Below are 16,160 nucleotides of genomic sequence, written 5' to 3' on the forward strand. Positions count from 1 at the left end.
CCCAAATGACATGTGGCTCAGTAGTTTCATTTTGATGCTATATATTTTATCTTTGGATTAGGCCAGACTAAAGGTATTATGATATTTCAGTCACAGTGGAAGTACTTTTACTAAACTGAGTTCTAGTGTGAAGTTATTGGTTATTTGGAGGGATGGTAAAGACAGAATCCTAGGGAACTCCCTCTGGCTGGTATATTATTCCAGGTACATACAGTTCTCTCCTTATGAGGAATCTTGTGGGGGAAATATTCTGAAATCTATGCTTCTGTCCAACCAACTTCTATATATTTTATGGACACCAAATCATGCAACGGATATTTCCACTTTGCTAGGGTCACTAGGAAACTCAGTCAAATTGGTAGGCCACTTATTTTTAATGGTTTTTAAAATTTATTCTTGCGAGAGAGAGAACACGAGCCGGGGAATGGCAGAGAGAGACACACACAGAATCTGAAGCGGGCTTCAGGCTCTGACCTGTCAGCATAGAGCCCCATGCGGGGCTTGAACTCACCAACCGTGAGATCATGACCTGAACTGACGTCAGATGCTTAACTGACAGAGCCACGCAGGTGCCCCTGCAGGCCACTTTTAACAGGTATATAAATAACTAATATTTATTGAATACTTGCTGTGAAGCAAGCACTGCTCCAAATGCTTTACATGTTTTAATCTATTTAACCCCCATCTCATTCCAATGAAATCTGACCACTGAGTCTTCAGCATGCATGTGAGGAAAATACCTGAGACCAGAGAGAGAACTATCCCAAAGAACTAGAAGGAACGATTCCCAAAGATCACCCAGGCTCAGTTCCTGTTCCAACATTCAGAGTGGCAGGCATGTTTCACAAGGCATCAGGTTCATCACAATAGTGGGGCAAAATTAGCCCTAGACCTATATTGCTCTGGTTCCTTCTAACAAGGTTTAAAAGTAATACCCAAAAGTTATTTCCAGAATTGCAAAATCCTTTGATTGAAACTGACCAAGATAAGTAGAATGAGTAGATAAGAACACTAAAACAGTTACAACTGAAGTCTGTGTGTTCAAGAAGCTACAGAAAAGACTAAGCTGTTAATTAGAGGCATAGAAGATACAAAAAAGATTCAAATCATAGTAGCAACAAACACTCAGTGCCCTATCTTGGTTTCTAAATACCATTCTCCAAGAAAAGAAACAAGCATCTTTTAGAGAAAGGTTTTGATTGATGATCTAGAACAGGGAAAATACAAGATGATTCTGGAGCACACTGTAGTACCAGAAAGTAAGAAAGTGTTTAAAAACAAAGGAATGGGAGCATGTCAGAGAGACACAGAAGTCAACCTGAAAGAGCATCCAATGGCCAAAACTGGAACAATGTGAGCAACAAAATAAATAACATCGCGTTGGATTATAATGCAAAATATCAAACAAATATACATGAGATATAAATAAATATATATCCGACTGAATAAACAAATTGGGGAGAAAGATAATTATTTCATACAGAACTCCAAATAATATATGCAGATACTCCCCTTTCGCAAGAGGTGGAACTTAATCACTCCCCTTCCCTGAGTGTGGGTTGAAATGGGTGATTTGCTTCCAAAGAACAGAGTATGGAAAGGGAAAAACTGTATCTTCCCTGTAGGAAAATCTATCAAAACTACCTACTCAAGTGATTAAAGTGAATGTCACCAAAGAGGTCATGTGGCTCTCACGTGGCCTCTAATTTGGTGTAGTAACAAGAACACTTTACCTCCTATTCTTTCTCAAAATCCATAACCCAAGTCTAATCGTGAGAAAAACATCAGACAAACCCAAATTAAGGGATGTTATGTAAAATACATGACCAGTGCTCTGTCACTGGGGACTGGACCAGTGTTCTTTAAAACACTCAAGGTCATAAAAAACAAGATAAGATTGAGAAACCATTATGGGTCAGAAGAGACTAATGAGACATAACAACTAAATGAGATTGTTCCTGGAACAGAATAAAAGACATTAATGGAAAAGCTGTTGAAATCTGAATAAAATGTGGGGTTTTGTTAATAGTCCTGCAACAACATTGGTATCTTAGTTTGGGGATAAGTGCACCCCAGTGATGTCAGATAACAACATTGGGAGAAACTAAAACTGGATGAGGGGCATTTGGGAATACTCTGTGCCATCTCTGCAAATTTTATATAAATCTAAAATTATTCCAAAATAAAAAAAATATTTAAAAAACCAAGTCAAATTTCTTGAAATGGAAACTGCCATATTTGAGATGAAGACACAAAATGAGATTAAAATAGAGTGGATGTTTCCGAAGAAAGCATTAGTGAATTTGGGGACACAGCAATAAATACTAGAAGGAGGAGAAAAAAAGGAAAAAATTGAACAGAATCAGTGAGCTGTGGGACAACTTCAAGTAGCCTACTATTCATGTGATTGGAGTTCCTAAAGGAGGGAGGGGCAGAAAAATATTTGAAGAAATAATGTCCATAAATTTTCCAAATTTGATGAAAAGTTTAGGCCCACAAATCCAAGAAGCTCAATGAACCCTAAGCACAAGGAACATGAATAAAACCCCTCAAAACAAAACCCAACTATACCGGGGCATATAAAATCAAATCGCTAAAGTCAGTAATAAAGAAAAGATGTTAAGAACAGCAAAAGAGGAAACAGTACATATGCAGGAACAAAGATAAGAATTACAGCAGACTCTTCCTCAGAAATAATGCAAGCCTAAAGACAGTAGAGCAAAATATTCAAGGTACAGAAAAAAAATGTCAACTTATAATTTGAAAATATCTTTCAATAACGTATGTGACAATGGGAAAAGAAAAGTCTTTTCAATAAAAGAAGCCTTTTCAATAAGCACAGGAATAACTTCAGTCCACATGTGCAAGAATGAAGTGGGACACTTACCTCACACCATATACAAACACAAACTCAAAATGGATCAAAAACCTAAATATAATAGCTAAACTATAAAGCTCTTGGGAAAAAACATAGGGATAAATCTTCATGACTTTTGATTTGGCAACGGTTTCTTAGCACAAAGCAACCAAAATATAAGTCAATAAATAAATTGGACTTCCTCAAAATGAAAACTTTTCTGTATCAAAGGACACTATCAAGAAAGTTAAAAGACAATCCATAGAATGGCAGAAAATATTTGCAAATCATATATCAAATGAAGGTCTAGTATCCAGAATATGTAAAGAACTCTTCCAAGTCAACAATAAAAAGACAACCCAAATAAAAAGTGGGCAAAAAGGCTTGTGTAAGAGACATTTCTCCAAAGATACACATATGGCCAGAAAGCACACCAAAAGATGCTTGACATCATTAGTTTTTAGTTTTTAGGGGAAAAACAATGAGATTCCACTTCACATTCACTAGGATGGATATACATATATCATATCCATCCTAGTGAATATCCATCACATATATATACATATATATATATCTCCCACTATATATATCTCCCACTATATATATAAAGGGAATGCACTATATATCCACTATACATATAAAGGGAAAATAATAGGTGTGGGCAAAAATGTGGAGAAATTGGAATGCTCACTTCATACACTGCTGGTGAGAATGTAAAACGGGCAATCGCAGTGGAAACAGTCTGGCGGTTCCTCAATAAGTTAAGCATAGAAATGCCATATGACCAAGCAATTCCATTCCTAAGTATATACCCAGGAGAATTAAAAATGGGTGTTCAGGGGCGCCTGGGTGGCTCAGTTGGGTAAGCGTCTGACTTTTGATCTTGGCTCAGGACATGATCTCACAGTTTGTGAGATCGAGCCCCACATCTGGCTCTGCGCTGACAGTATGGAGCCTGCTTGGGATTTTTCTGTCCCTCTCTGCCCCTCCCCTGCTCACACTCTCTCTCTCAAAATAAATACACATTCCAAAAAATTTTTTAAAAATAGGTGTTAAAAAAAACTTGTACACACACATTCATAGTACCACTATTACTATTCATAATAGTCAAAAGATAGCAACACAAAAGTATATCAATGGATGAATGGATAAACAAAATATGGCATATCAATACAATAGAATATTATTCAGCCATAAAAAGGAATGAAGTACTGATACATGCTACAATATGGATGAATCTTGAAAACATTATGCTAAGTGAAAGAAGCCTGGCACAAAAGGCCACATATTGCATGACTACTTTTATATGAAAATTTCAGAATAAGCAAATCCATTGAGACAGAAAGTTGATTAGTGGTTACCAGGGACTCCGGGTGGGGGGGGGGGGAGGAATGGGGAGTGTCTGCTTAATGGATACAAGGTTTCTTTTTGGAGTGATGAAAGCCTTCTGGAACTAGATAGTGGTAGTGATTGCACAACACCATAAATATTCTAAATGTCACTGAAACGTACATTTTAAAAGGTCAAAATGGTGAATTTTGTTATGTGAACTTCATCCCAATAAAAAAAGCAACTACCATTGAAGTCTATTCTTTTATTCACCTATCAAACCGTTGTTGAACAATGCCAGGCAAGCTTTAATCTGGATGCGGGGAATACGGAGACTAATTAAATGTGGTTTGGCTCTTGGGGAGCCAAAGCCGGTAAGGTAACGGAGGAAAAACATTCTGCAAACAATTCAGTTCTTAATTAAGTGTTAAAGTTTCCTTGACCTAAGGATGTGTATATACACAGGGTGGTGGCTGCTTTCCCATTGCAGAGAACAGCAAGGATAAGGTTAAGGCTTGAGTTGCTGAGTAGGAGTTTGCTGGGTGGATGGGGGGGGGGGGTCGGATTCCAGGCAGAGGGCAGGATCTGTGGAAGCTCAAAAAGCTGGGGTCCAAAAGCCTCCGGTTTTCAGTACACTTTAAACCATACAGCACGTGTGCGGGCAGTGTGGAGGATGGACTTCAGGATAGTGAGGTGACAGGTTGGTAACCACCTTCATCTGGTTGCAGTAGGTGATGCCAAGAAATGTTAGGGGAATGACATGGACCTCACTGAATGTGAGGGTCCAAGAAAGTAGGACTCCAAGATCGGGCCACTTGGTGGGTGGTGAATCCCGCAGGTCCCTAAAGTTGGTCTGCAAGACTTTCTGTTCTCAGAGCACATCAAACCAGATTCACACCCCTCTCCCCCATCGTATATATTCTACTTTTTTAATGATTTTTTTTTTTTTTTTTGCATTTTAAACCTACTTCCCTTTTCCTTAGGCTTCCTCTGTTTTCCTGTTCGAAATATGCGTTACTATGGAAATGTCGTGGCACAGTATAGTGGCATTTACAAGTGAAGTGTAAAGAATTTTCAGAACATCTCGAAACGCACCAAGCCTATGGTTTAGGAATATAAACCCTAATGATGTGAGAGCATTCACGCCTTCAGACACTGTGTCATAAATATAAACACCCCCGGAAATTCGAGAGGGCAGAAAGGAGATAGCTGAGAACTTTATTAGGGTTTACGTGTCCAGATTTAAAAAACGTGTATGAGAAATATTAAAAACATAAAACCCAACACACTACTTGAAAAGGACATCTGGAAAAAATGAATGACAGAATGCCAGCATTTACTTGTGAATACACACCTTTGGTAGAAGGACCAGAAGGCCTGGACACCCCAAGGAAACTTGGAAAAACCTTTGTCCTACTTCTGTGCTATAAATATGTTCCTTAAAAATTGCATATAAATCAACGGTTGGTAAATCATATATTTATCAAACATAAGGTTGACTGCTGTTTTAAAGATACCTTCCCAATGCACACATCAGTAAAGGCAACTATTACCAATGGAGTAATGGAAAAAAACTCACTGCACTGAGTGAAATTCAAGGTCCTTCATTATTATCCTGGCTCCGCCACCAGCTGGATGTGTGATTCAAGAAAATCACTCAACCTCCCTGGGCCAATTTCCTCATCGAATCTGATTTGTGGTTCAATGCATTCCTCATCGAATTCCTCATCGAATCTGAGTTGTGATTCTGAATTTTCTCTTAGTAGGTTCCTAGAGCAAGGTATAGGGGTACTGGCCTCCAGCCTAACATCTAGTTTCTTCTGAGAGACAATACCTCACACTGAATCCTGGGGATGGTACAGCCAGCAGGCCACTTACCACTGTTCTGTGTATTTTGTCTCTCTGTACCCCACTTTCTCATTCCTACAATCACCCTGTGTATGATCATCCTAACTTTTTGCCCCAAATTCTGTGTAAAAGCTTGTTCCTTACAGTCGTCCTCTGGAAAAGACTGACAGTTGAAGGTGGGAGCCCATTCTCAGCGGTCTCTCCACCTCTGGCCCCGTCTCCATGCCACGAGGCTGGGCACAGCCTCAGGGCAAGGGCTGTACCCTCTGTGCCTACCACAGGCCCAGACCTGAAGAAGAAATTCAGTAAATGAATGGATGTTTCTGGAGGAGGAAGATGAGCCAGGGAAATGGGTCTGGTGAAGTACCTGAACCCCTAGGGGTGAACTTTTGGCTGCTATTTTCCAACATTCCTTGAACCTTCCAAAATTTCCACAATGGGGCAGAAATATAAACATACCACAAGCATTAAACCCGCCTTTTCCTGGCTTTTTGTCAATGCCCTGGTATCCCATAAATAACGCAAACTTTGCCTGGCTCACCAGTACTGGGAACAGGGCATAGGGCACACAGCTTTAACAGAAACAGCCATTGTGGTCTGTGCATCTGTTTTACTTAAACACCAATGACACCCCCGCATTTGTCTTGGTGGACCTAACACCTGCCATCTAGCCCGAGGCAAAGACCCCTGCCAACTGGCTTCAGAAAAGGCCATTTATCAACAGTGTTTAGGTACCACCTTGATTAATCTGCCATACAGGAAGTACAAAACAAAACTGTAGGAATTCTTTGTCTTCTTAAGCAAAAACAGGTTTAGGCCTTATTAACTGGCAAGAGCTAGAAGGCAGAGTCAGGATTTTTGCCGATTACTACCATGTTGTAGAGTAATTCAAGAGCCATTAGGAAGACTAAAGAAGCAAAGGAAGAGGTGCCTGGGTGGCTCAGTTGGTTGAGTGTCTGACTCTTGATTTTGGCTCAGGTCATGATCTCAGGGTCATGGGGTCAAGCCAAGTCGAGCCCACCACCCCCGCTCTGGTGCTGAGCCTGCTTAAGATTCTTCTCTCTCTCCCTCTACCCCTCTCCCTTGCTTGCACTCTCTTTCTTTCTAAAAACAAAAGCAAACAAAAAACAAAACAAACAAAAAAAGGAAATCACTATCTACTTAGTACTACATGCCAAGTCTTGTGTTGGGCATCACCTACGTTATTTAATGTAAGCTTCACATCTAATAATCACTATCTAACATGCTATATTCTTGCTCTTAAATGTATGCTCAGAAGGAGGAACATTCTTTTGTCTCATTTATTGCTGTATCTTTAGAGTCTAGGACAGTGTCAAATACACATAAGCAGTCAATAAATATTTGTTGAATGAACAAAACAAACAAGTCCATGAGATAAGTGTTATTATTCTCCTTTTACAGATGAGTAAACTAGAGTGCTCCAAGGGTGCAAATGAATTGCCCAAAGTCACATGGTGTATTAAGGAGCCAGAACTAACACCCATGTTTCACTCTTCTGTTCTTTCTATAGACCAACACTTACACTTCAATATTAAAGAACTCTCTCAGCTTGGCAAATCCATAATTTATATGCCTATAGAAGATGTACGTACTGAACTGAAAGTTTGAAATTTTACTGAGAAGATGTTTGGCATTTTAATGATAAACGTTTTGCTACAGCAACAATGGAGGATACATTTTCCCAACATAACAGTCGCATTTATGGATAGGCATTATCTACATCATTTCTCACTTTAAAATCCTGTAACACGATTACTCTGAAGACATAGATAAAAAGCACAGCAATTCCAGATTCCACCCAAACAACATTTGCAAACTTTAGTTTTGTAAGTTACAACATTACGATGACTCATGATATGCTGTGGGATTCCCAGTTTGGAATACCAAATATTTCCATGTGCATCCAGGTTGCTTGAGCATCCCAGTATGGGAGGAGGCAGGCTTGGCACATCAATAGGCATTTCTATTCTAAAAAAAATGATATGGGAGGCTCAAGGATTCTTCAGAGAATCAACGGTAATAAAATCCATCTTGAGAATATTCACTTTGTATCAGAGAATGCGAGAATGAGGTTAATTTTGCTCAGGAGAGTATTCCATATCCTTTCCCATTGTCAGAACATACCTGATCCATTCGTGCTTTTACTTACCTAGGATTACATAACATGGTACCTTCTCATACCATTTTGCCTTTTTTGTAGGGATCCTGGTCACCTGCCTTTCCTCTCGGGCAGGCCCTTTTCCTTTCTGTCCCACTCTTGCTACCCGCAACGCAATGGCATACAGCCTCCGTATCCACCCAGACAGTTCATTATTCATGGACCAAACTAGCGGTTTGGCCTTCACTGTCTTCCATCGCCACCTTTTGGTGCTACTGTCTTATTCTGATAAAAGTAATAACATTCGGACAAATGTTGTTTAAAAGAGAAGAAATGGAAAATTAAAAAAAAAAAAATACTTATAACCCAACCACACAGAGTTGGCATACCCGTTCTAGTCATTTAAAAGACTGAGCCTGGGTGGCTCAGCCAGTTAAGTGACTGGCTTCAACTCAGGTCATGATCTCACTGTTTGTGGGTTCGAGCTCTGAACTGGGGCTCCGTGCTGACAGTGCAGTCTGCTGGGGATTCTCTCTCGCTCTCCCTCTTTCTCTGCCACTCCCCGACTTGTGCTTTCTCTCTCTCTCTCTCTCTCTCAAAATAAGTAAACTTTTAAAAAAAAGAGACAATTTTGGATTTATATATACTATTTTGTATAACACCCTTTTCACTTAATATAAGCATTTCGCCATGGTGTTTTAACTGTTCATAAACGTTAATTATAATGACTGCATAATAGTCTATTGTATGGTCATACTGTAATTTATTTAACCAATTTTCTACTGTTGGACTTCTGGGTTGTTAAGCATAAATTCTGCCCACATTTTAGACTATTTCTTTAGGACAGAGTCCCAGAAGTGGAATTAGAGGATCAGGAGATATAAACATTTTTAAAGCTCCTGATAGATACTGCCAAATTGCTTTTCAGAAAGCTGTTGCCAATTTACACTTCCAACACTGCCAGCGTGTTTTCCTACCAATACAGATCTGTCTAAAGGATAATAAAATCTAAGTGGAACATACAGTCCTCAAATTATTCACGCAGTTGGAGAGGCTTCACGACCGCAGCACAGAGACTTACAGCAAAGGTCATACTTATTTTCAGGTATGCAATTAACAATAAGTTAGTGTGGGCACATGGAAGAGAAGTTCTACCCAGGTGAAGAGTAATATAATTAGATTTTAGACTGTCAGATCTAAGGCGTGTGTCTGTTTTCTCCATTGCTGCACCTCAGCACACAGGACAGTGCCTGGGACATATAGTCGCTTGACAAAAATTTTTGGAATTAACCCAGAATCTTCTCTCAGATGCAACTATTCAGCAGCTGTAGTATTTCGTCACTCCAGGATTCGAGAAAAACTTGACTTGCTGGATTAAATACCTTTGTAAACATCTGTTCAATCCCGAGATTCTATCTCAATTTTGGGAAACCAGTTTAAATAAAGGTGACACAATACGGCTCTCTTTAGGGGAAAAGCAAGTAAAACAAGGGTACACCCTTGGCCCCAGCGTGCGCTGAATCGTGAGCGTTGTCGCTTCCACAGTAGTCACTTTCATAGGTAAGAACATAAACTCATTCAAATGCTGCCCATGGTCAAGGCAATTTTGGAACCACCTTCAGCTCCTTGTTATCACTGGTTGCAACTTGGAACCATTTGCAGCATCGCCAAAATTGTTTCTGAGATATGATAAGGGCATAATATAGGTAGTAGTTTGTGTAATATCACTTTTAGTCAAAAACAGCATAGAACTTATTTTGTGAAACAGAATGTGGTTACGATAAACAGTCCATCATTCAGTTGTAGTTCACTCTCCTGGCATCATAAAGATTCCCTTCAATATTCTACAGTCTCTGTACAGTAAGTTGTCAGACACTGGTGGATCAATATGGCATTAACATTATCGATGGAAGAGGATCAGTCATCTGTCATTTTATATACACAGTTTACATACATTGGACCAGGGGCAGGCAAACTACGGTCCATGGGCCAAGCCTGGCCCATCATCTGCTTTTCTATGGTGTATAAGCTAAGAAGTCTAAAAATGGTTTTTTACATTTTTAAATGGTTGAACAAAATCAAAATAGTATTTTGTAACATGTGAAATTCAAATTACAGTATCCATAAAGTTTTATTAGGACACGGCTATGTTCACCTACTTCCGTATTAGCTATATCTGCTTTTGCAATAAAATGCTGAGCAGTTACAACACAGACTGGATGGCCCACAAATCCTAAGACATTTCCTTTACAGAAAAAGTTTTTGTTGACCCCTTTACGAGATCCAAGGGTTATTGGAAGTATCGAGTTCCCCACTATAGCTTTTTTATTTCTAGATATTAATACTGGAGAAGGGTGATGCAACCGGTAAGTGTTTGCAAGGATCTGATACGGCAGACTAGAGAAGAGAAATACACGAGGGTTGCCTTGGATAGTGTGTAAAGCCTGGTAAAATCTGAGAGGTCTGATCTAACCAAGAAGCAGTTGGAGAACACAGGGTTACATATACAGTTCCAGCAGCAAAGGAACCTCTTGCTAATTGAGCCACGTGAGACCCTGGTGAGACCCAATCCCAAGGACCTAGAGGTGAAGTGGTCTGCAAATAGCAGGCTGGCTGAGCAGTGCATGTGATGTAGAGACAGTTCCCCAAGGGTATCGCCGTCCTTTACTAGATGGCCTCAAGTCATTTGGCACCCACATTTATCAAGGCATGTTCACTGGCAAATCTGAATTCTAAGAAATGGATTTGAAAGGAAGTCTCTGGAAAGCAGGCGCCAGGTACACATTCTTCCTAAATAATAACATTTCATTGAGGATTCAGAACCAGGGGCAGAATTCAGAAGATTGCAGAACTATCCACATGTTTTTTAAAATCAAAGAGGGGCGCCTGGGTGGCGCAGTCGGTTAAGCGTCCGGCTTCAGCCAGGTCACGATCTCGCGGTCCGTGAGTTCGAGCCCCGCGTCAGGGTCTGGGCTGATGGCTCAGAGCCTGGAGCCTGTTTCCAATTCTGTGTCTCCCTCTCTCTCTGCCCCTCCCCCATTCATGCTCTGTCTCTCTCTGTCCCAAAAATAAATAAACGTTAAAAAAAAAAAATTTTTTTTTAAATCAAAGATTGGTCGGGGCGCCTGGGTGGCGCAGTCGGTTGAGCGTCCGACTTCAGCCAGGTCACGATCTCGCGGTCCAGGAGTTCGAGCCCCACGTCAGGCTCTGGGCTGATGGCTCAGAGCCTGGAACCTGTTTCCGATTCTGTGTCTCCCTCTCTCTCTGCCCCTCCCCCGTTCATGCTCTGTCTCTCTCTGTCCCAAAAATAAATAAACGTTGAAAAAAAAATTAAAAAAATAAATAAATAAAATAAAATAAAAGATTGGTGAATATTTAATTTTTACCGTTTTTTTTTTTTTTTTCATTACCAGTGGGACAGGTGGAAGTAAAATAGTGTGGTGTGAGGGGCAGAGGAAGAATTAGATAAAATCACTGATGGGATGATCTGCCCTGGAAGGTGTCTATTCTCGTGGACTTCTAGTTGTGGAATGTAACATTCCATGTGGATTTTGAACCAGAATGCGGATGGGGACGGAGATCAGCCTGAAAGCCAAAGAGATTCATTAAATGACTGTGTTGAGCTCGAGAATTACAGTCAAGGTTTGCAGATGTCCAGCTCTCCTCCTGATGTCCTACAGAGAGCCAGGCTTCATCTTCTATGTTTCCATGGAGCTTACCCAGAGAGGATGGGATTTGGATCTTCTATTTCTGAAAAACTTTCGTGACTCCTGAGCACCAGAGGTAACCAAATTTCCTCTTTAAGAAGCCTGTTAACACTGGTTGGCTCTGGGGAGCAGAACCACTGGTGGCTAAGGGTGGGAGGGAGCTTTCTCTTCCTCCCTGTATGTCTCTTAGATAACACAAAAATAAGAACACATACCTCCATGTTGTCCCACCCTGCTTCTTGAGGATAGGAAAGCAACCTGGGGCCACTTTCTCCACTCAAGACTTTAGAGCTGAAGTGAAGAGCTGGAAGAGGGATCTAAAAATTAAGAGTTGTAATGGAAAATCTTGACCAGAAGGGAGAGAGGTGTGATCCTGAACCAGAAAACAAAGCACCAGTGTAGCAGAGGAGAGAGAGCAAACTGGTAGAGAATAGACAGAGGTGTATAAGAAAAGCCAAGGACAAGAGCTTGGGGCACGATGTTGGGTAGATTCTTGAGACTACAGGATTAGCTCAAGAAGCCTGGGTGGGAAGGTGCAGTTCAGGGTTAAAATTTGTGTCGGCAATAAAACCGATTTGGTGGGTGGGCACATAAGGGATACTGTTTTATGAGAACTCTCCCGTCTGGGGATACTCTAGATCATGGTCTGGCCTCAGGTTTAGCAACTCTGAGCAGCCATGTAGAGATGGTTTGCTGTGGATGAGTGTTAGGGCAGAAATTTTACTTCCCCAAATCTGAGCTGTCTTAGGGTCTATTATCATTTCATTGAATATTTTCCGGGAAGCCTCGCAAATGGGCAATGGGCCCCAGTAGTACCGTAGATCGACCTGACTAGTACTCAGCACAAGAGCTAAAGTAAAACATTAAGTCCTTTTCCTTATAGCTACTTGTAACAATTTGAATTCACACTCTTGATTACCTGCTTCCAGTAGCTGTGTCCAAACCCTGTCTGGGCCACCATTGCTTGTGGTACCCTATGCTCCAGCATGGTCTTGGTCCAGCATCTTTGGAAGGCTCATGCCAGCCCTGTTTACAGGACAGGAATGAGTCCAAAATAAGTTCTCTCAGGTTGGAGATGTTGCCTAGAGATACTGTTGTAGGATCCTGGCCCTGGCCGAGGAGCATCCAATTCTCCAATAATTACCACTGAACCTAGCAAGGATTAATGAGGTTCAGCCCCAAAGTTGCAACAGCCAGGTACGGGGCCTTTGTTCCAGAAGTGCAGTGTTCCTGGTGGCAAGTGCTTGTGGGGAACCCATAACCTCTTCTGATGTGGAAGACGTCAGATGACGTCCTGAAACAGAAAGTCTACAAATCGCTAAGTAGGTAGAAGTCTATGAGCTGTCGTTTGGTTTAAGATTTTTCTTGCACAAGATCTTTTATTTGTTGCATAAGGTGTAGGTTTAAGGGTGCCTCAAAACTGACAGGTGTTAGTTGGGAACATGCCATTTTTTGAAGGGGACAGAGATAGTGAAAGAACAGAACTAAAAATAACTGTGTTGAATAATTAAGTGCCGGGCTTCTCTCAACCAATATGGTTTACTAATCTACTAGTTCAATAATAGGAGCTTTGCATGTGAAAACCCTTGGGTAAAACAGACATTGGCTATTCCTGTGAAATGCTGTTTCTAACCATCTTCCACTGCATCTCCATCAGGCATTTCTGAGATGTCTCCAGTCTATGTGGTATTACTTGGAATCCACTTGGGAAAAGTTCCACTGCATAAATCCTGGCAGAGAGGCAGAAAGAGATAAAGGAGTTCGAACTTGCAGAGAATGGGTTTTTTTTTGGCGGGGGGAGGGGGGTCTGATGGAAAAATTAGATAATCAAATAAATGAATTATTATAAACCTAGCCACAGACTCAGGGGAAGCAATTTATAAAATAATGGCATAGTTGGGGCAGAGGAAGGGAAGCAAATTATCCCAAATTGTTCATCTTCTGCAACACTATCATCTTCCTCCAGACTTTGCTATTTCAGCCAAGAGCGCCATCATTTTCATACTGATGCAGGTTTGAAGCCTCATGCTGTTTCACCTGCTTGGGAAGCTTCCCCTAATTTCCTAGCCTCCTGTCTCACCCTTCCTTATGGATCCAGTTCAGGAATCATCTCATCTGGAAGTCCACCCACCTTGTGGTGACCGTGTTTTATAACTTCACACTTTCAATGCCCAGCAGTGTTTTAAAAACTGCACGTGCTCAAAAAACACCCGACAGCGTTGGTATTAGTTATAGCTGTGTGGGAATCAGCACATGAGCAGCAGACGCCCTTAATTCAAGGTCTAGAGTATCCTCTTGTCTTCCTCCTCACACATCACAGCCTGGGCCTGAGTCTCCTCACTTATATTTTCTAGGACCAAATCCTCCTTTTCCAGCAGAGGAGTTACCCAAGCGAGTGGGGGTGCGAAGCATGGGACTAATGAAACAAATCCAGCTCTTCTGTGAGAGACAGGTCTGTGAGATTAGTATGGGTGGCCAACCCCTCAATACCGAGGGGTTCCTACTGAGTCATTTGGGCTGGATATGCCCTTAGCATTGCTCACTAGGTCGGCGTGCCACAGCCTTCTGTACCGTACCTCAGGTCCTGCCTGGGAAGCAGGCTGGAACTGTAGGCCTTCTTTTGGGGTCCTCCCAGAAGAATATGCCTTCCTGCGCACAGAAAGACTCCAGGGGGTCATGTTCCCACCTTTCAATGGTATGAACCCCTGAGTCAGGATGTTGAGAACACGGGAACAGGATAGCCACAAGCTAAGGTCTGGGCAGCAAGGAGATCCAAACTTGTTAAGCAAAAGAATTCAAGAACAAACAAGTACCAGCAGTCAACAGCCAGAAGTTCTTCAAAACTGGAGGATGGCCCAGCAGTCCAGCAAGAGTAACTGGGAGGGCTGTGACATGGGGGAAGGAATGGTAAAGACTGAAAATGGAGGGGCAGCAAAGGAAGGTGCCCAACTGTGAGGCAGCTTTCTACCTCAGGCTTGGCCACCTCACATTCCTTTCACCATGGTGTGAACCAGTCCTGAGCTGCTCTGGTGGGAAGGCTTGTTGATGATGAAGCATGCAGAAGCTGGCTGGCAGGGAAGTGGTTCTGGGGATGAGATACAGGCAGAGGTATCTCCCCGCCAGCTTCACACTGGAGATGAGTCCATGTTTCAGAACTTGTTATCTTTTTCCTTACACACGAGCTATTTTTCCTAGTTTCCTTTGAAAGATCAGACCGAAAGTCAAGTTTCCCAGGCTGAGGTTCATCCTTCAAAATACCTGATAGGACTTTTGCAGAAACTTTTCTCATATTCAAGTTTTCTTTCAGAATGAGTCTAACAGTTTCTTTATCTAAATTTAACTCTTCCGCCATCATCCTCACTGTCAACCGCCTGTTTGAACAAACCAAGTCCTTGACCTTCTGAATATTTTCATCCGTCCGGTGGGTGACTGGACGGCCACTTCGGGCGTCATCTCGAACGTCTTCCCGCCCTTCTTTAAACCTTTTGTGCCAGTCGAAAACTCTGGCCCTGGACATGACTTCATCCCCATAAGCTTCTTTTAAAAGGTGGTGGGTCTCACTTGCAGACTTGTTCAATTTGACGCAAAATTTGATACTAATCCTTTGTTCTAGATAGCGGTCACTCATTCTGGCACTTAACACAGGAACGTTAAGACCACGACTGTAAGGGAAGACAGAGAAACCAATCTCTATAGGGTTGCAAGTGGAATCATGTCGCTATTAATGCTCCTCCAGAAGCCTCACCAGGGAGGAGTAATTGCTTTTCTGAGTTTTTGCCCCTCAGCTTCCGGGTCGAGGCTGGGGAGGCCTGTCCTGAGAAGCTAACCTGGCCCGAGGGCCAAAGAGAAGCTGTAAAGCTGGGGAAAATGAAATCTACACGTCTCCGTCCAACTTGTGCACGTAGATCTGCCAAGAGTGTGCCAATCAGTCAGCAAGGTCTTCCCGATTCTGCGGCCCTTAAGAGTGTATGGCGATTTCCGCAATAGAGGCCTACGTGGTGGCAACGTAAGCAAGCAAGGAGAGATGCACCGGCGATACGACGTGCAAGCTCGCCCCAGATCTGCAAAAACCCGCGCAAGCCAAACCTACCGAAAGTGCCGGGGGCTCGCCTGCTCTAGAGTCCCGGGAGACACGCCCGCATGCGCATTACTCTCTCCTCGCGGGGTAGGTTGTGCGCAGGCGCACTGCGGCAGCCCGCGCCAGGCCTCGCCTCCGCCCCGCCACACCCCGGCCGGCGCGCTTCTTTGCGCGTGCCCGCCTGCGGAGAAGTCGGCGGAAAGGAGGGGGCGGGGGAGGAAG

At 42.3% G+C, this 16,160-nt stretch overlaps 1 protein-coding gene across 5 annotated transcripts; it reads right to left on the bottom strand.

Moving 5' to 3' along the window:
• Positions 1-7,123: 7,123 nt before the first annotated feature.
• Positions 7,124-16,066, bottom strand: GVQW3 (GVQW motif containing 3). Of its 5 annotated transcripts, none has more exons than XM_047823334.1 (2): positions 14,437-16,066; positions 7,124-8,023 (listed from the first exon to the last, which is right to left on the bottom strand). In XM_047823334.1, the coding sequence occupies exon 1, from the start codon at positions 15,486-15,488 to the stop codon at positions 14,856-14,858; it is 633 nt and encodes a 210-aa protein (XP_047679290.1). In that variant the 5' UTR covers positions 15,489-16,066; the 3' UTR covers positions 7,124-8,023; positions 14,437-14,855. The 5 variants fall into 5 exon arrangements, with proteins under 5 accessions (XP_047679290.1, XP_047679285.1, XP_047679289.1 ...); XM_047823329.1 differs by having other exon boundaries at positions 12,780-16,066; XM_047823333.1 differs by lacking the exon at positions 7,124-8,023 and adding an exon at positions 11,506-13,590.
• Positions 16,067-16,160: the final 94 nt, after the last annotated feature.

The sequence above is a fragment of the Prionailurus viverrinus genome, chromosome D1 (assembly GCF_022837055.1).
Source record: "Prionailurus viverrinus isolate Anna chromosome D1, UM_Priviv_1.0, whole genome shotgun sequence".
NCBI lineage: Eukaryota > Metazoa > Chordata > Mammalia > Carnivora > Felidae > Prionailurus > Prionailurus viverrinus.

Excerpts from the sequence above, each read along its gene's own strand:
- GVQW3 (XM_047823334.1), bottom strand. The coding sequence starts at position 15,488 with ATGAGTGACCGCTATCTAGAACAAAGGATTAGTATCAAATTTTGCGTC.